Source organism: Rhodnius prolixus, unplaced genomic scaffold (assembly GCF_049639745.1).
Source record: "Rhodnius prolixus isolate KJV_2025 unplaced genomic scaffold, Rpr scaffold_1, whole genome shotgun sequence".
In the NCBI taxonomy this organism is placed as follows: Eukaryota; Metazoa; Arthropoda; class Insecta; order Hemiptera; family Reduviidae; genus Rhodnius; species Rhodnius prolixus.
Window position 1 is genome coordinate 30703948 of NW_027411581.1, and position 20457 is coordinate 30724404.

The 20457-nt window shown below is 36.3% G+C and overlaps 1 protein-coding gene across 3 annotated transcripts in view; it reads right to left on the minus strand.

Annotated features, from left to right (window-relative positions):
• LOC141458594 (protein APCDD1-like) overlaps positions 1–20457 on the minus strand; it is a 1087769-nt gene that overhangs the window by 500808 nt on the left and 566504 nt on the right. For 2 of the 3 annotated variants that reach the window (XM_074136827.1, XM_074136842.1), the window contains exon 2: positions 17864–17972. In XM_074136827.1, coding sequence (XP_073992928.1) covers positions 17864–17972 — 109 coding nt within the window. Of the gene's footprint in view, positions 1–17863; positions 17973–18764; positions 18902–20457 lie in introns of those variants that run through there. The other variant, XM_074136835.1, reaches the window with a different exon arrangement.

Here is a 20457-nt window from a genome sequence, read left to right on the forward strand (position 1 = left end):
CTACAGCAAACAGAGAAAAAATAAGGGGAAAACACACATCAGGCTTTTTCCGTTACCAAGCAACAAATTTTGCGAGAGAAAATTTCATTACTCACTATCATAGCTTTCAATTTGCCCGGTACAGTACATTTTTTTATTTATATTCAAAAAGAGACAAATCATTTTGCAGTTTAGTGCCCTGTTACTCTGAACCAAATAATAAGGTAACATAATTTATTTACTAAAACTACATTTCACGACTGGTGCAAGCGTCCTTGTGAGCTAAAGCACAGCAGAAGCAAATAGGCTTCAAGTAGTTTTTCTACAAATAACAGAAAGTTTTCTCTAAAAATCATCCAAATTTTGGCTTCTTTTTAAAAGTCAAGTCTTGATTAATTGATAAAGAACCACTGCAAACAGCGCCATCATTCATTTGTCGAAGGATAGCTACCACCTCTCATTGCCCCCTTCAGTTCAGTTATTATAAAACTGAATTCTTGCAGAAAGGAGATAGAGAATACAGCAGTCTAGCTGCTAATAACAGCCCTTCAGTAATAATCTGTGAATAATTAAGATGTTCTACAAGATTTCCTCTTCATAGAAGCTTCTACAGCTCAATGTCTCTGGTGAAGGAAAGTGTTTTCTGTAACGAGAGACGGCAACACACCGGGGGGAAAAAACTCCAGGCGCCAATTACTTCAGAAATTGCCGCGCCTTAAATTAAAATAATTAGATACAAAATATTATCTTTACTAGATTATGAATCTGTACAGAATTTTGGCAAGGCGAACGACCGAAATTCATCACATCGAAGGAGCGGACGATTTATTCTAAGTAGTGTCGCGTTTAAGTTCAAAGTGTAAGAGCGAATAGAAAATCTGATTAACCAATAGGCTCACCCTAAATTCAATAGAAAAATAAATAATAACTCTTTGAAGGCAATGGATTACATCCGTCTGCCGAGTTGCGATTACAAATTATTATGGTTTAAAACTGCAACTAAATGAGGAACATATAAACATCGGATAAAGTAAAAAATAAAAATAATATTAAAACAGAACAAAAATAGAAATGAAAACGACTTATCATCAGAAGTAAAATTCATTAATAATCAATCTTCTATAAGAGATAGCTGATTTTAAATATTTGCATAAGTCACTCCAGTTTTCTGTACCATTCAAAAAACTACATACCTCCTCAATCGAGAGAACTGTTTTATTTAAATAATGAAGCCTATATGGCGCCAGTATGGGACAAACTCCTATAAAATGAATAACGGTTTCTATGTCATTTAGGTTACACAAAGTGCAGTTTTGGTCAGCTTCTGGATCAAAGGGCCTAAAATTTAAATTGAATGACTCTGATCTGGCTTTTATTATTAGGCGGGCATCTTCGACACTATAATTACAGAGGTATTCCCATTTATCGAAATCCAACCTCGGATAGATAACATGATGTTGTCCTCACCCTAAATTAGCAATATTTGATGCAGGTGAATGCATAAACCATAGATAAGTGATTTCTTCTCTTCGGCATACCGGTGTTGTAGATCTGCACGTTAGCCTTGGACCAAGCAACGCTGAACAATACATTAAAATCACCAAAGCCTAATTCTTTTTACAAGGTGTGGACTGAGCAGTAATCTATTCAGTATGAGTATAGGCATTGATGGCATCCTACATCCTAAGTCCCGTACATCACTTACTTTCTTAATTTCTTTATTCAAGTGATAATGAGTCGTTTAAGCCGTGATGATTCAGTAAGAGTAATTACTCTTCACGAAGAAGGAAAATCTTTGCGAAGCAACGCTAATCGCCTTGGTTTTCACTTCTCCACTGTTTCAAGGGCCCTTAAGGGCCAGAGAAACAGCGAGTCACTCAAGACGACCAAATTCAGGACGGCCAAAAGTAACAGATCCCATTGATGATCTTTTTATTAAAATGCATGCGCTCAGGAAACGCAGTTCAACAGCTTCAAGCATTAAAAACATGGTTGCTAGTGTTCGGGAGATAACGATCTCAGAGTCTACTGTTAGAAGAAGACTGAGAGTGTCAAACCTTTCATCCAGAATGCCTGTAAAAGGGCCTCTTCTTACTGCAGAACACCGTAGACAGAGACTAAAATTTGCAAGAGAACACCAAACATGGACTGAAGAGGAATGGAAAATGTCCTATTCACTGATGAGACGAGGGTGGCTCTAAACAGTCAAGATGGCCGTGGGAGAGTATAGAGAAGACCTGGAGAACGGTACAGTCAGTGCTGCGTGTCACAAACTGTGGCATTTGGAGAGTGCTCGATCATGCTCTGGGGTGGCATTTCTTGAGAGGCACGTACCGAGTTGGTACCAATTCAAGGAGGGGCCTTGAATGCTTTAAGGTATGTGGAGATGATTTTACAAGATCATGTAATGCCCTGCATGCCTTCATTGGTCGTGAAGCACTGCTTATGCATGATAATGCCCTGCCACATAAGGCAATATGTGTTTATAAGTACTTCAACCAACCGGTATCCGTAACTTAGAGTGGCCAGCAAGAAGTCCCGACCTTAACCCAATCGAGCATGTGTGTGGGACAATCCTAAAAGGAAGGTTCGGTCGCGGGTTCCTCCTCCTACCACACTTGAAATGCTGAAGACAGCTGTATTGGATGAGTGGGACAACATCCCCCAAGATTTTATTGAAAATCTTTTTAGAGGTAGGCCAAAAAGGATGGAAGTCGTTATTAAAGCCAGAGGAGGCAATACCTCTTATTAAATTCTGTTCTTAACCTAAAAAATGTACAATTTAAAAAATAAATAAATAATTTTTTGCGTTGTTTTAAACAATTTTTAGTTTTAATTAAACATGAGTTCAATTTTAATTTTTTGTTTAATAAACTTGATTATTCTTGATAGGCTTTGTTTATTGTGAATTTACGAACATATTTATGAAATATAACTCCTGCTTTTCCCGAGAAATTCTAAAATTTCTGGGTGCTGCGATTTTTTTGAATGGGAGTGTATGTATCTAGTACAAAAAAAACTTCTACTCTACCAACTGCGGCAAATGGTCAACGGATCGAAAAAAAAAGAAATATCCCTAGATTTTTACAAAATTTTATTAAATTATCGTAGGCATAATGTTATTGATATTGCAAGGTTAAGATGATACATATTTTTTCATCAAGCTTATTTATGTATTCTATTGTATTTACAAAATGTATTTGTAACCTAGGGATGTTTTTTTTTTTTCCATCTGTTGAACTTTCGCCCTAAACTACTACCTTTGCAGTCAACACTATTACGACACAGAGTACGGCGCGGTTGCAACTTTGTACGTCTTCCAACTTAGGCAGTCTACAGTTGCAACACTGCAGGGCACGGCGCACGATTCATAACTGAAGTTAGAGTAATTCATTTATTTTTAATAACTGGTTCACTAAGGTTTCAAAATTTAAAAAACGGTTCGCGCTAACCGGTAGGATGCCATCACTGAGTGTAGGGAATGACTTTTACGGACATAAAAGAGTGATGAACGCTTTAAGTATCATAGCTCTAGGCCTAAAACACAGCTTTTTTTATTTTATTGTTTCGATTGCCTCACAATGCATATACACGTAACGGAAAGTAATACTTAAGTAATAAGACATTGAAACTGTAAATAAATGTCCATCTGTCTTAGGGAAGAGAGGTCAGGAAACATTTCTGTTCTCTTTAAACTAGTCGCTAAATATCTACTTCCTGCTTCTGCCTTAGAGCCAGCTGAAAAGAACAGAGGAAGCACAGTCATTATACATAACTTCTGAAATAGCAGATTTTTTTTTTTCATATTTTAACTGCTGTTTTTGCGGACAGAAAACTGACGTTGCTTTAGGTTTGATCCCTACAGCTTTATTCTTTGGCTCATTCTTGAATGATATATCTTTAATTAGGGGATTAACGAAACTCCCGAAGTTCAATTTTCTAAATAGAGTCTGTTATTGGACATTAGTATTTTATTTATTTATTTATTTATTGTTACTTGCTTATAATGTACAATTGTAGCAAGGGGTTGGCCCGTGTATTTACAGATATAATACATGGAAAAAGGAAAAAGAGAGAACAAAGACAAAAATAAATTCACTTTTACAAATAAAACAAAAAAACCTATTAAATTAATGAAAACAAATTTCGTATTTTTATAGAATTAATCACAAAAAATTATTTTTATTTTATGTGCCGAGTCAAAACTTAACAGGTACTCCAACAAAATTTTGCAACTTTTTTTGCAATTAATCAGAGATTTCTGCATCAATTTTTAAAGTAACCACTATTCATGATATACCTTTCAAAAGGTGTTTGTATGTATCGTACAAGATGTTTTTCATGAGTAGTATACTTTTTAAACTAATATAATATTTTTGAGAAAAATGAAATAAATGTTTTTGGAAAAAATTAGAAACTTGCTATTTCTTATGTTTGGGCCTCAAAGTGAAATACTTAATATTATTATTTTGAAATATAAATTAGCTTATGTAAAAGGAATTTTTTTTATTTTTTTTTTATTTTTATTTTTTGGCATTGGCTTCCGCCATACAGCCAGCACGTCTAGGTGCTTATCACTCACTCTCCATTCTTACCTACAAATACATTCGCTTCACACATTCATCATTCTACTATATACCGATATTTACATAAACTACTGCTAATGGATGGAGCAGCACTCTGTGCTCCTGCCATCCTTCTACGAGCTTAACCAAAATTAAAATCACGTAATCCTTCTCTAAGCATTTTCTTCCATTCATTCTAATTCGGCTATAGCTTTTAAATACATTCATATTTCATTGCTAGCTCTGCTATCGACTTAAGCACATAAATGTTGGTGGAGAATATAATGTCTTCGTAGCGAAATGGTGCATCTAAATACCTGTATATATCGTCAAACTAAAAAAGTAGTAACACCTTGAAAAAACATAAAATTAAAAATATCTATAAAACCGTTCCTTCGGCCGGAAAGATTATGGCGACTGTCTTTTGGGATTCGCAAGGAATAATCCTCATCGACTATCTGGAAAAGGGTAAAACTATTACAGGTGCATATTATTCATCGTTATTGGACCGTTTGAAAACCGAGCTGCAAGAAAAACGCCCACGATTGGCCCACAAAAAAGTTCTTTTCCATCACGACAACGCACCAGCTCACACCTCAACAGTTGTGGTCGCAAAATTAATGGAAATAGGGTTCCAACTCGTTTCACATCCCCCCTATTCTCCAGACTTGGCTCCCTCGGACTACTATTTGTTCCCCAATATGAAGAAATGGCTGGCGGGAAAAAGATTTTATTCAAACGAGGAGGTGATTGCAGAAACGAATGGCTATTTTTCAGACTTGGACAAATCCTATTATTCGGAAGGGATCAACAAACTAGAGCAGCGTTGGACGAAGTGTATAAGCCTAAAAGGAGACTATGTTGAAAAATAAAAAAGGTTTACTCCAAAAAATTAAGTAGTTTTTATTTTTGCACGGACTTTTTAAACGACCCTCGTATATGGAATTTTTGGTTACAAATGATGCCCAGAATCGCCTCCCGAAATAACGGTAGTCTTTTGCTGAACACCCTGGATAGAGAAAAAATAATAATAATAATAATAATCGAGAATTACAATGAAAATATCGAAATACGTTTAATTTTTGCTTCAGTATTTCCTCAACACTTAAGAAACTCACATGAATTTGATAAAAATAGTAGGGTTCTGTAATTTACTAACTCAGCGGTGTTCGTGCAAAAAAATTTGCCTTTATTTTAGAAAATTTGATTTCGGCTGGATATTCACCTACAATAAGAATAAAAAATGCAAAAGTAGAATGACGCTTTCCTGACAAACCCGGCCATATTGTTTGTAGTTTCGTTTTATCTCTACGTTCTCAGTTCTATCTTGGGTTTGCCTTTTTTTAAATCTCACATCTTACGACCGGAATCATTTATGTACGCTTGTAGCAAATAGCAGGGTTTTGTTTTTTTATTTACATTTTTGCATTCAGAGAACTTGCTACATTTCATAGTTTATGCAGTTCTTAATGTTCTGCCATACTTTGAATTCAGAAGGTGAAAACTATAATGCTTTTCTAGGCGCAATTCTGTAGAACTATGAAGTACTACTTTTTACAAGATTTATCCCTGAACTAAATTTTTTGGTTTATCAAAAATCATATTTTGTTTATATACGTACAGAGTTATTTATGACGTGTAAAAAGTTTAAATAAAGAACTCAATTATAGAACTACAACAGATAAAAATTTTATATTTTATAAATTTTCTAAATTAATCACTAATTTAAACAACCTAAAAACATCCAGATAGATATCCGATCAAAGTAACTCAAAATAACTCAAAATTTGCACAAGGATTTCTGGTGTAAAATAACCATAATCTTTTAAGAGCAAGAGTAGTAATGCGCTTCAGATGGTCACAGGCATCACAGGTAGTGAAGTCTTTCAAAAAAATAAATGACTTCCATTGGGTAGAAGGAGAGGATGAAGTAGGTAAAAGTTATTGCAGAAATGAAGCCAAATTTAAATAGGATGAACTGATGGGGTAGTAGCTACCTTGTCAAGGAAGATATATCTTCCAACGAGTACATATAGGAGGATCCAGATATAACAGTAAGGGCACATTGCAGGAAGGTAATAAAGCAATAGGGATTTGCCGTTGTAGACATGGATCGTGCTTGGGAACTAGTAGAGGGAGAAGTTGTACACAGTATCGGATTCTGTAGGGCGATAATAAAGATAAAGTTACCAAGATTAGAGAAAGTGATGCACACTTGCAGAACAAGAACAGGGCACTCTGACACTCATAGTAATATATGGAAATCTAATCTAATGGGTACATACGACTCTTGGTAAATAAAACTTGCTTATTGGTTCCATACGGCTAAACAACCTGCGACAAAATGTAATGTTTGTCACCCACATTATGTCCATTAAGAAGGTTCTAGACATTTGGAAAAGTAAGTGTAGTAAATATGAATAGCGTTAGAAAAAGAGTTACGACTGATTCACTATAATTTGCCGATGACCAGCATATTTTAGCTCAAAATTATGCTAAGTGTCTAGAAAATTGACTGAAGAATTTGGTAAAACAAGGCTCAACAGAAGGAGGGACAATGTTCTAGAAAAAGAAATGGAACAATAATAGGGAATGGCGTATACTGACATCTGGGGAGCCAAATTCTATCTTATCAGAGAATGCCGTATGTCCAGATCTTGAGCCTTGTTAGATTAGCAAGTAATCACTTTTTTTCAACTTCATAAAACATAATATCTTTGGGAATTTCTATCAATCGCCATTTTTGTGCCTGCTAGACTGTGTTAATTTCAGCCGTCTACATAGTTTGGAAATGTCAGGTTTCTGATTGAACAAGAATCCAAAGCCCTTCCTACGCTTTTGTCTGTCTTTTATTCATCTGTGAAAAGGTTTAATGGCCCTTTTTTTTAAGGTTTAGGATCTCATGGAATTCCTGTCTAAAAATAAACAACAGGAAGAGTGTTTTCTTTCTTGCCAGGAATAGGTCGACTTTACCACGGAGAAAGGGAAGAACTATTCCTCAGGATAAAAGTTTCTTCTTCAACTTCTTTAGTGGCGCTACAAATCATGATGTAGAGTCGTGGCCTCCTCCAAGACGTGCCCGCCAGGCGTCTCTTACCTGCGCAGCCTCCTTCCAATTTCGAATTCCCAACATACATGCAGCATCCTTTGCCACACTATCCTCCCAGCGCTGCTTTGGTCTGCCTACCCTTCTGGATCCTTGCATGTGTCCTTCCAGCACCTTCTTAGGAATCTCATCCTAGCTACTTGTCCTGCCCATCGCAGTCTACCAAGCTTTATTATTTTTACTATATCAGGATCCGTGAACAGAATGCACAATAAAAGTTTGGCAAAAATTAAAAAAAAAATACACAATTTGGCAATACTACCCTCTCCCCCGAGTTGGCTGAATCTAGCAGGCATTCAACAAACATTCAGCATTCAACACACCCAAATAGCTGCACACTGGTGTGTTGAACAAGTATGTGATGATAATAATATGTACTTTATTTACAAAATTAGTTAAAAATTCAATATATTATATTACACTTAAGAATTGTACAACATGAATTAAAAGCCATCTGCTGGAGGTAGAGTTCAAATTACATACGAAAAGTTATGTAAGCACATAAACATGAGTAGGTGTAAGTGTTGATTGGCCTGAAGTTAATAAAAACATAATATTATGATGAAGCTTGATGTTACATCATGTTACGTTGTAGGTGTATTCGTAAAAAAATAAACTTGGATATTCTGTAGCCCTGTAATTGTCTGTTCCTACAATTTACTTACAATGCGTCACTAAAATGTTTTCAAATTCTTTTTCACCCGCTGCAAATCACCCTAAAGGTATAGCAGAAATGCGCTCACTTCTATAATAAACAATGGCCCTAAGTTGTTCCTTAATGAAAGGGTAAAGAAAATGACGGTTCAATCAATACCCCTGCGAATTATCTTAAACAAAGCTTCTAACGGGGATAAAAAATAGATCATTCAATTATTTCAAATCATGTTAAATTAACGCCTTACAGTTTACGGGATCATTAACCTTTTTGGCTTCTAATCCATTAAAACTATTATCTATCGAACAGTAAGTCCGTTGGCTTGCTTCCGATCTAGTGGGCCTAATGTGACGTCGCCCATTAGTTCAGTCTACTTTTTCTGTTTTTTTTATCTGGTTTAGAAGACACTACTGTAATTAAGCTTTTTTTTTCCTTCTTTTTGCTCTTCGAAACTGGAGCTTGGGGATTATAATGTAACCGACTAAAATTGATTATGTAAACTGATATTCTGTCAAGATAATTTTTTGTCTCTACTAGTTACACCAAATAGGAGAACAGACTAAAACGCAATTACAACTTGTGATTTATTTTCCGAATCATTTTTATGTAAAATATTCTTTCGTGTTTTAAATAAAGAAAATTCTTTCACTAACAGCCAACCACTTTTTTTAAAAAAAATCTAACAGCAAAATCTTTTTCTCAAATCTGTTAAATTTGTAATCTAAATGTATGTGAAATTTATGTGTCATTGGTTGATTTAGTATAGGTATGAATTTTCTGATTAATGGAAAAAGATACAAACTTATGGATGGATTTACAGTTCAATTTTAAAGTCGGTTCAAGTTTTTACAATAGTAATTAGACACTGAACATTAACGCGTTAAAAATATTATTACTAGGGAACGGATTCGTATGTATTTACATATTTTTTTCTAGACAATTTACAGACGTTTTTCAACTAGAAGTATTCTAGACACTTTTTATTCTGACACTTTTAAGCCGTTTGAGTCTACTTTTATTTCACATATTTCCACATATTTGGATGTTATCGCATATTTATACATATTTGATTAAAATAAATAAATATTTCTACATATTTAATCAAAATATGTACATATTTTTCATTTTGGGCATATTTTCATAATTGGGAGGTGGTAGACAGGAAATGTGAACCACAGACTGCAGGGCTGTGAATCACACTGCGTACAATGGTTATTGTAATTTACACAGAATGCTGCTAAACAGTGACGGGCACTTGTTAGTTCTTTGAAGTTGTCTGACGTTGTCTGTTCTTTCAGCTCGTTCGTTGAAGTGTCCAATTCATTTCGTTCGGTCACTTAGTGTATTCTTTTTTGGGTGAAATGCCACGAACATCGGCCTCAAACAAACAACTGGTTGCTAAATATCTTCGCGAGTTTTTCGACTTTTTCGAAGTGATGGAGATATTTTGTACTGCACAGCTTGTGACAAGCGCGTTTCTTGCTCTCAACGTTTCCAAGCGAATATTTTTGCTCCTCGTTAAATACTTAATTAAAGTAATTTTGATTGGATTTTAGTATATATCTTGTGTTCTAAAACATTTGTTAACTTTAGTTTTTTTTACTTCTGTGTTTATATATTTAGTTTATTAGTGTTATTGCCAGTTTACTTCTTCCATTAACTTTACATGACTTTTCTTTTCTTTCCTCTGACTTCTCTTCTCTTTCCTTCTTTTCAATAAACTTAAACAGAGACTTTATTCTTCGTTATAATTATCTTTCGCCTAGATCTTTGCAAACAATTTGCTCAGTGAAGAGAGAAGTGATTCTTTAGAAAGGTTAGGTAATTATACAGTTTTTTTACAAAATAATATAAACAATAAAATAAAGTGTAGAAATCCCATATTCGGCCAGCTTAGACAATGGCTCTAAGTGACACCGATATGGGGGGAGTTTTTACCTCGGGGGACGAATCTACTACCTCCTCAGTGAACAAACCAAAACGCTCTTCAGAGATGGCCAAGCTCTCACCTGGGAAAGGAAAACTAAAGAAGCAAAGCAAGAAGACTGTTCCGGTCTCCTCGCCGCCACTAACTCGTCAGAGAGGCGTATTGTCTCAGTCAACCTCCCTACAACAAATTTCATTTCCTCAACAGCAGCAGCAACAAAATGTACAGTATGTATCCGATTTTGCCACCCACAATAAATTTAGCGTCTTGCCAGAGATTAGCGATCCATCCACCAGTGATAATAAGCCACCCCCTATACACGTGTACAAAATCAATAATTTTGTGATGTTGAATGACCATCTGAAGAACTTAATAGGAGCCAATAATTATTCGTGCAAATCTCGTTTGGACAATATACTTGTAACTACCCAAAATATTGAGGCCTACAGGAAAGTTGTCCACTATCTCAATGACCAAAAAATTGAGTATCACACTTATCAGCTCAAGAAAGATAAAGCATTCCGAGTGGTTCTGCGACACCTGCACTACACAGTTCCTCCAGAGATGATTAAAGAAGAACTTCAACAAATAGGGTTCAACGTAAGAAACGTAACAAACATCCGACACCCTGTCCACAAAAATCCGCTGCCTCTATTTTATGTTGACTTAGAGCCAGATACCCACAATAAAAATATATTCAACGTCACTGGGCTACTCAATACAATAATCAAGGTAGAAGAACCCTACAAAACTAAAGAAATAGCGCAGTGCAAGAGATGTCAGCAATACGGACACACGCGGGCTTACTGTCACGTAGCCCCGAGATGCGTTAAATGCGCTGGTCCTCATCAATGGGAAAACTGCAGCAAATCTCCTGATACACCTCCCACATGCGCCCTATGCTCTGGAGCTCACTCATCTGCCTTCCGAGGCTGTGAAGTTCACAAAGAGCTTCAAAGAGTTCGTCGGGAAAGAGAGATTGCCCGAGGTCACCTACCTTCTAGAGGCCATCACCCTCAGCCTCCTCAAACGTCTGCTTTCAAGGATTTCCCGGCTCTCCCGCAAACAGTGCGCCAACGACCTCAGCAACCACAGAATCGGCCTCAATTGCAACAGCAGTCACACCTTCGGCAGCAATCACAACCACAGCAGCAGCCCTTCAACCAACCAGCTACCAGAGGACTCTCTTATTCGGAGATCACGAGGTCTTATTCTCCGTACTCACCTCTTCCTCCTCAACCTCCATCTACACAACCCGACATAACGACAGTTCTCAACTCATTTTTCCAAAGGTTCGAATCCCTCCTTACTCCACTCGTTAATCTTCTAAACACTTTAGTTAGTCAACTACTTCCTCGTCTCAACCCTTGACTTCTCCAACTCAACAATCCTTAACCATCCTACTTTGGAACGCCAATGGGTTGAACTCCCACAGAGACGAACTTGACGCATTCTTACACTACAAACGTATTGACATAGCTTTACTTACTGAAACCCACTTTACTAGTAGATCAAACTTTTACATCACTGACTACAAAACATACAGGACTGACCATCCCGATGACACGGCCCACGGTGGTGCGGCAATCCTAATTCGCAATACTCTCTCACATCATAACCTTCCTCCATCATCTACTGACTATCTCCAATCATGCAGTATCTTCTTATCCGCTCATCCTCATAACTTTAATCTCGCAGCTGTCTATTGCCCTCCAAACAAATCCATATCTCAACAACAGTTTGTTTCATTTTTCAAAACACTTGGTCCCAGATTCCTGTCCGGTGGAGACTACAATGCCAAGCACCAACAATGGGGATGCCGCACAACAAATCCACGTGGCCATACTCTACTAAATGTTCTTCACGCCCGAAATTACAGCGTAATATCACCGGATCATCCTACGTACTGGCCTACATCTCTATCTAAGCTCCCTGATATCCTAGATATTTTTGTCACTTATCGGATGTCTCAATACTATGAAATCTCCACTCTAACTGAACCTTCCTCAGATCATAGCCCCGTACTGATTACTCTCAACATAAATCCTTTTCTTAGTACTCCTAAACCATCTCTGATATGTGGCCCGGTCGACTGGAAGAAATTTCAATCTAAATTAGAGGACTCATTAAATCTACAAACTGTACTTAAAACAAGTGAAGACATAGACAACGCTGTACAACACTTCACAACATCAATACAAGATTCCATTTATCAATCTGCATCACATACCAGAAAACAACATAATCACACTACTAATTTACCACTATACATAAGACAACTCATCACAGATAAGAGACGAGCACGAGCCGTATGGCAGCGCTCCCGCTATCCCTCAGACAAACAAATCTTTAACAAACTTACTCATCTACTCAAGACTGAACTACAGCTCTTAAAAAATGAACGTTTTGAAAACTATACACTATCACTGACTACCGAAGACAAATCTCTCTGGACCGCTTCAAAAAGAATCCTCCGCTACAAACCAGTACCCTCCTCACTTCGACGTAGCGATGGATCATGGGCTACTTCCGATGGTGATAAAGCTGCTCTCTTTTCTTCTCATTTTTTAAATGCATTCACTCCACATTCTGACATTATCGACTCACAATTCCAAAAATCTCTCCTACAAGATCTGGACACACCTCTTCCTCTCTCACTCCCACCCAAACCATTTTCACCTTCTGAGGTTCAGTACGTCATAAATCATCTTTCACGTAAGAAAGCGCCTGGATTTGATCTCATTACTCCAACCATTCTCTGCAATCTTCCCAAAAAAGCCATGGTATTTCTGACTTCCATATACAACGCAATTCTCCGAACAACCTACTTCCCCGTCTTGTGGAAGTATTCCGTAATCCGTCCTATCCCAAAACCTAAAAAACCTCATCAACATCCTTCGTCTTACCGTCCAATTAGTTTATTACCTGTACTAGGAAAATTTTTCGAAAAACTTCTTCTCAAACAAATCCTTCCTATCCTCGAAAACTCTCATGTGATCCCAGATCATCAGTTTGGATTTAGACGTAACCACTCTACTATTCAGCAATGTCATCGAGTAGTGGACATAATTGCATCCTCTCTTGAAAAGAAAGAATGTTGTTCAGGGGCTTTCCTTGATGTGCAGCAGGCCTTCGATAGAGTATGGCACACTGGCCTCTTGTGGAAGCTTAAAAATATTTTACCTGCCACGTTTTATTTAATCATAAAATCTTACTTGTCCGACAGGTACTTCAGAGTGCAAATAGGATCTTCTTTCTCCCCACTTAAGCATATCGACGCTGGAGTTCCACAGGGCAGCATTCTGGGTCCTATTCTCTACTCCATTTACACTTCAGACATACCAACAGATACTAACACTACACTTCTCACATACGCAGATGACACCGCCTTACTGTCCACTAATCATGATCCTGTACTTGCTCACAGAAATCTGCAGTCACATCTCTCCTCCTCAGAACAGTGGTTCAAGAGATGGGCTATTAAACTTAATGAAACCAAGTCTCAAAATATCACCTTTACTCTTCGTCGCATTATTCTTCCTCCAGTCATCTATAACCTAACACCTCTACCAGTAGTAAACGTTGCCCGCTACCTTGGGCTTTACTTAGACCGAAGACTTTCTTGGAACCCCCACACTAGACTTAAAAGAACAGAACTGAACAGACGCTATCGACTACTTAAAAGACTCTTAGACAACAGATCAAAACTCTCTCTGGACAACAAAAGACTAATTTATACAGCTATTTTAAAACCCATCTGGGCGTATGGAATAGAGCTGTGGGGTTCAACTAAACGCTCCAATCTTCAAAGGATTCAATCTCTACAATCTAAAATTCTTCGAACCATTGTAAACGCTCCTTTTTATGTCTCCAACTTGACTATACACACTGACCTTAACATTCCTTTTGTCACACAAGTCGCTAAAACAAGATACCGAAAACTCCACTTCAACCTGCAATCTCATATAAATCCTCTAGCTAAAAATCTTTCTAGAACTCTTCCTGACAACCCGACAAGACGCCTTAAGAGACAGTGGCCTCGTGATCTCCTCTCAAGTGAAGAGAGCGACTAATAGCCTGTTTTGGAGTGTTACCACTGGGTAACTTCTCCACTCGTATTCTTCTGTTATTTGTTGTTACCCTGTTATCACTGTTACTTATAGCGCTAACGCGCTGATTGTAGCAAAAATAAACGCAAAAAAAAAAAAAACGTTTCCAAGTCACCCAACATATTGCCACCGGATCGCACATAGAGAATAAAAACAGAAAGAAAGAGAGGACGTCCTATCAAGCCTTCCTTACATCTCCATCATTAAATAAGTCTACTCTGAGTACAGATCTGTGTCGGGCTTTGGTTAGAGCAGATATCCCTTTCCACAAACTTATTTATAATTGTAAAAATATTCTTTTCTTGTATAAATAATTATAACTTGCCCCCCCCAAAAAAAAATCCATTTTCATAAAAAAAATGTCCATTTTACTTAAATATTCCAGAAAATATTTTAAGAAAATCACATATTTTCCACATAATTGACGAAAATAAATGCATATTTTAATTAAATATTTGGCATTTTTAAATACATAAAAATCCGTTCCTTAATTATTACGCATGAAACATAGGGCGTTAAGATGTGTTAACTGTAATTTAAACTCCGACCCTTTACAAATTTATAATTTTAACATTCAAAAAATTGAATGCGAATTTAATTTATGAAGTTCATTGCAAGAAAATAAAGAGAAAATTATAATTATACATTTTTTCCAGCTTACTCTCCACACTCACGACGCCCTGGACTCGACCAAACAAAAATGTAAATTTAATATCTCTAGGTAACTTGGTTTAATTTCTTTATTGGAAGCTGTAATCTAAAGATACACTTTAAAATTCACCTTTGGGAAGTGGGTGCCATTCTTCAATATTGATTTTATCAGAAAAAAAAGAAAATAATGGAACGAATGGAAAACTTTGAAAGAACTCTCTTACATAAATAATGTAACAGAAAGTACTCTGAATAAACACCAGAACAAAAAAAAAATAAAATAAAACCTAAGGATTGAATTATGATGAACGACGATAAATCAACTCTCCTCTATTATAATATCTGTCTGGAACTGGATGGTGAATTCATTATAACAGATCTGGAGTATTATATGGCCTTCTTCTTCCTCGCCCTCATTCTCCTGCAGTTAACAGGTTTTCCTCGTTTTTCAATTTCTATTTACATGATCCTGGTGGATCCTTCCCTGGCAAAGAATCGCTGGATTGTACATCGCCGAATAACGACTTGAGAGGTTTGCACACTTCCCACTTTCACCTTTCGGTCGATGTGGCACCGAATCTATTATCAGCATCAGTGGTAATGAAATTTCAAGACTTTTAATGGTTGCATATTTTGGATTTTTGCATTTTAACTTTATATTATGCTGATAGACTTGCCTACAGGGAACATCAGTAAAGAATACGGTTATCCCGACCCAGATCTCTATATATTTTAACAAATCGTTAAAAAACAATATGCACAAATAACGAATCAGTTTCAACAATCTCTAATTTTAAACTGTTTAATTCCACTTAACAAGATTATTTAGTAATTTCTTATAAAAAAAAATGTGAATTGATTCAAATACTTCAATTTATTGCGTAAAGACAATTTCATCGTTTTAAATTCGTTTCTCTTTAGCAGACAGCAGAAATGTTTGAAATTCAATTTCTATTTCAAGGCTCAAGATAGTTCAATCAAAATTAAGTACGAGGGTCGTTTGAAAAGTCCGTGCAAAAATAAAAACTACTTAATTTTTTGGGGTAAACCTTTTTTATTTTTCAACATAGTCTCCTTTTAGGCTTATACACTTCGTCCAACGCTGCTCTAGTTTGTTGATCCCTTCCGAATAATAGGATTTGTCCAAGTCTGAAAAATAGCCATTCGTTTCTGCAATCACCTCCTCGTTTGAATAAAATCTTTTTCCCGCCAACCATTTCTTCATATTGGGGAACAAATAGTAGTCCGAGGGAGCCAAGACTGGAGAATAGGGGGGGGGATGTGAAACGAGTTGGAACCCTATTTCCATTAATTTTGCGACCACAACTGCTGAGGTGTGAGCTGGTGCGTTGTCGTGATGGAAAAGGACTTTTTTGTGGGCCAATCGTGGGCGTTTTTCATGCAGCTCGGTTTTCAAACGATCCAATAACGATGAATAGTTTTACCCTTTTCCAGATAGTCGATGAGGATTATTCCTTGCGAATCCCAAAAGACAGTCGCCATAATCTTTCCGGCCGAAGGAACGGTCTTCGCCTTTTTTGGCGCAGATTCCCCTTTGGTAACCCATTGTTTAGATTGTTCTTTGGTCTCAGGAGTGTAGTGATGTATCCATGTTTCATCCACAGTGACGAAACGACGCTTAAAGTCCTGCGGATTCTTCTGGAACAGTTGCAAACCGTCCTTGCAACACTTCACACGATTTCGTTTTTGGTCAAGCGTGAGCAATCGCGGCACCCATCTTGCGGATAGCTTTGTCATGTCCAAATATTGATGCAAAATATTATGTACCCGTTCATTCGAGAGGCCCACAGCACTAGCAATCTCACGCACCTTCACTCTTATGTCATCCATCACCATATCATGGATTTTATCAATGATTTCTGGAGTAGTAACCTTAACAGGGCCTCCAGAACGTTCAGCGTCACTTGTGCCCATATGGCCACTCCGAAAATTTTGAAACCACTTATAAACTGTTCTAATCGAAGGTGCAGAGTCACCATAATGTTTATCAAGCTTCTCTTTAGTCTCCTGAGGCGTTTTGCCTTTCATTAAGTAGTGTTTAATCAACACACGAAATTCTTTTTCGTCCATTTTTTGAAAATCACTCGACTTCCTCGATTCAAACGAATGCCAAACACAAAGAAATAGACCGATCTGGCTGAAACTTGGTGTGTGTTCTTCCAAGAGATGCTACTAACTAAACATAACCTCGATACGCGCCAGTGGTGCTATCTCTCTGACTTTGCACGGACTTTTCAAACAACCTCGTATATCTGCAAATTAGATGAAGGTTTGCGACTTGTTGTATTCTATTGTCAGATTAATTATGGGTAATGAAAACAAATAAGAACTGAATAAAACAACCCTATTCAACTCCAAAATGAACAGCAAATTTAGTATTAGTTATTAAGCACGCTTTTAGAAGCTAGGGCTTTAAATAACCTATGATTAAGTGACCAATGTTACCTAAATAATTAATTATAACATTATAATTCATTATTCATCTAAATATTTTGAGAAATATCCCAATTTAATAAAGGAATATCTTTCATTATTCGAACGGCTTTAGTGTTTTAAAAGAATTGCTGATTTTATGTCGGTGATTTTTCAATAAAAGCATAATATATCCAAATTATTTATTTAATGGGAAAAAACCTAATTCACCTAAAAAGTACATCAAACATTACAGTATGAAAACAAATAGTATGAAATACAATTTTAAGATAGAATTTCAACAATAACGGTACATAGCATTTTGCTAGCTATTAGTATTTCTAAGAACACAGAAACTAATTCCTTATTAAATTGAATTCAATGGGCAGAAAGCTCATGAAAGCCAGCGCTTTCATGAACATCTTAAGTATAACTCACTTTTCTGAGACCCATTTTCCAATTACAGGAGGAGGAAATAATATCTCCGTCATTTGATCTGTCTCTGCCACACGTTCTTCAACCTCGTCGCAGGATGGACTTGAGAAACCTGAAACAAATACATTATCATCAACAACATTTCAGAGAGCTTAAGCAGAGATAAATTCAAAACCCAAGAGAACCTTAAGCGAAATAACTGGGTAAATATTATTATAAAAAATAAACTGAAACTCTCATTCAGACCTCCTTCCGAGGAGACTATTTCCTAAAAATGTTTCGATTTTTACTCAATAAATTCAAAATAATTTTTATTAAAAAATGTTTGATATCAGAATAGAAGATAATAGGTAAAAGTCACAAGATATGAAACAAACAAGATAGGAAAACACTTGTTACTTCTCTTACTAGCTAATTAAGGAAAGCAATGCGATCGTGTAAGATTTTCTGTTTCGAGTTTCCTCCTCAAATATCCGTTTTGAAGTCCCCTGTGACCGAAAAAGTTGTTTTTAAAAAGTAATGAGAGTGTTTACGTGTGGAAACCTTAAACTTTAGATTAAAGATTGGACCCTCTGATCTGACTGCAATCTTGCGTCAAAAAATCCATTACCTTGGGCACTTTACTAAAATTTTGACACGCCGAGCTCAGAAGGTTCGCCATAACTGCCCTAGAGGAGTATGTCTCTTCTGAACATATATGTATATCTGTAGTAGCACAGAGAAACAGGAATATTGATCGACAAAGTGATATACCGTGTTTCGCCAAATCCTTCGTCACAATGCTTGCACTTGGTATTTTATCAGAGTCAATACCTACTCATGATAACTGACCAGTCATCTTACCTACCCAAACTTTTGGAGAGAAATTAACTTCATATTTCTCTGCCAAAACCTATCTACATACCTCATAGCCACCTGCAGCCAACCACACGTCTGCAAGATTGCTTCTTGAAACCTATATATTCCACTCTTTAATCTCCTTGTCACAGATTGTTTTTTTTTTTTTTATAGTGACGTAACCCAAGAGTAACAAGTCCTCTAAACTAAAAAATAAGAAAAAATCTTAAATAAATAACTCGAAAATTGCATTACTACTCAGTAAGTCTTCTTTATCAGTTCGCGGGCTCTTAGATTTTCTTACAGAAATAGTTTTAGAAAGAAGAAGAAATAGTTCTTTCATAGGATGTAGTATAAAAGAGGTGAATTATACATATTTTTAAAAAAATTGGAAATCAACTAACAATGTACGTCAGTGGTTTCCAACCTGTGGGGCGCGAGACTGTTGCAAGGGGGGCATGCAGCTGTTTCCAAAATATCATTTTCGAATACAAACCAAAAAAGTCGAATAGGTGTCAAAAAAATGAATTAGCAAAATAGGTATACGTAATCCCCAATCCTCGCCGCGAATTTTTCAGGTACAAATGCTAAAACATCCATCCATACTCTTGCTGGAACGAAAACATCTCGCTTTCGCGTTTGGAGCCGAGCGCCGGCGGGGCGATTAGAAACCCATTTGTGATTGAAAAATATGATGATTTTGGCCATACGACAGCAGAGCAGGAAATGATAATTGACTTACCTAGTGATGGCACTTTAAAGCAGATGTTTCAAGACGAAAATAATATTGTTACGTTTTAGCTACGAGTAAAGGACGATTTTCCTACTTTGACAAACAAAGCTTTAGAAATTTTATTGCCATTTGTAACATCTTACCTATGTGAAACTAGTTTTTCTACAGTAGCTGTCTTAAAAACAAAGTATCGATCTCGCTTAGTGATTGAAAAGCAACTGAGAACTGCGATTTCTTCAATGATACCACGGTTTGAGAAAATTTGTGCTGAAAAACAAGCTCAACCGTCGCATTAAATTTTTATAATGTTGTATTAATTATATATTCTTTTTTTGTATTTTTGTAAGATTTGTATATTTTTACATAATATTGTATATTATTTTGTAGCCCATTAAATAAATTATAATATCAGTTGAGTATTTATGAAATTAGATTGTTAGAAAAATTAAGGGGGCTTTTTTTAAAAAAAAAAAAAAAAAAAAAAAAAAGGGGCGCAGGTACAAAAAGGTTGGAACCACTGAAGTACGTATAAGAATGTCGATCCTACAATTAAAAAATAAAAAACCCATGACTGGATGAAATTTTGATTTGGTTCCGTTCGTGGGCTTGATGTAAAGTGAATGAATCCAAAGATGGATATGTTTTACTCATCACTTTCCAGCTTGTGATTTGTTGTACTAAGTTTAAATTTTCTTAGACCTTCCACTAGCTGCAGTTGGACAATGTGTTATAAAAGTTGGATAATATTTATAAAAATTTCTTTCAAAGAGCTTCCACTCTTAGCGCATGAAGTTTGAATTCTATTTCACTTTCAGAAAAATGGTGTAGTTGAAACAGAATTGTTATTAACAGAAGAAAGAATAAGAGAAAATATATACAATAATGTGAAAGCGAGGAAATATTTTGAGCTGAATAGAAAAAATATAAAGAGAATACACTGTGAAAATTGAAGTTAGAGAAGTGAAAGCGCAAAGACAAAATAGCAAGATACCGCTCTGCTCTGTTCTGCCGCATATAAATCAACTTA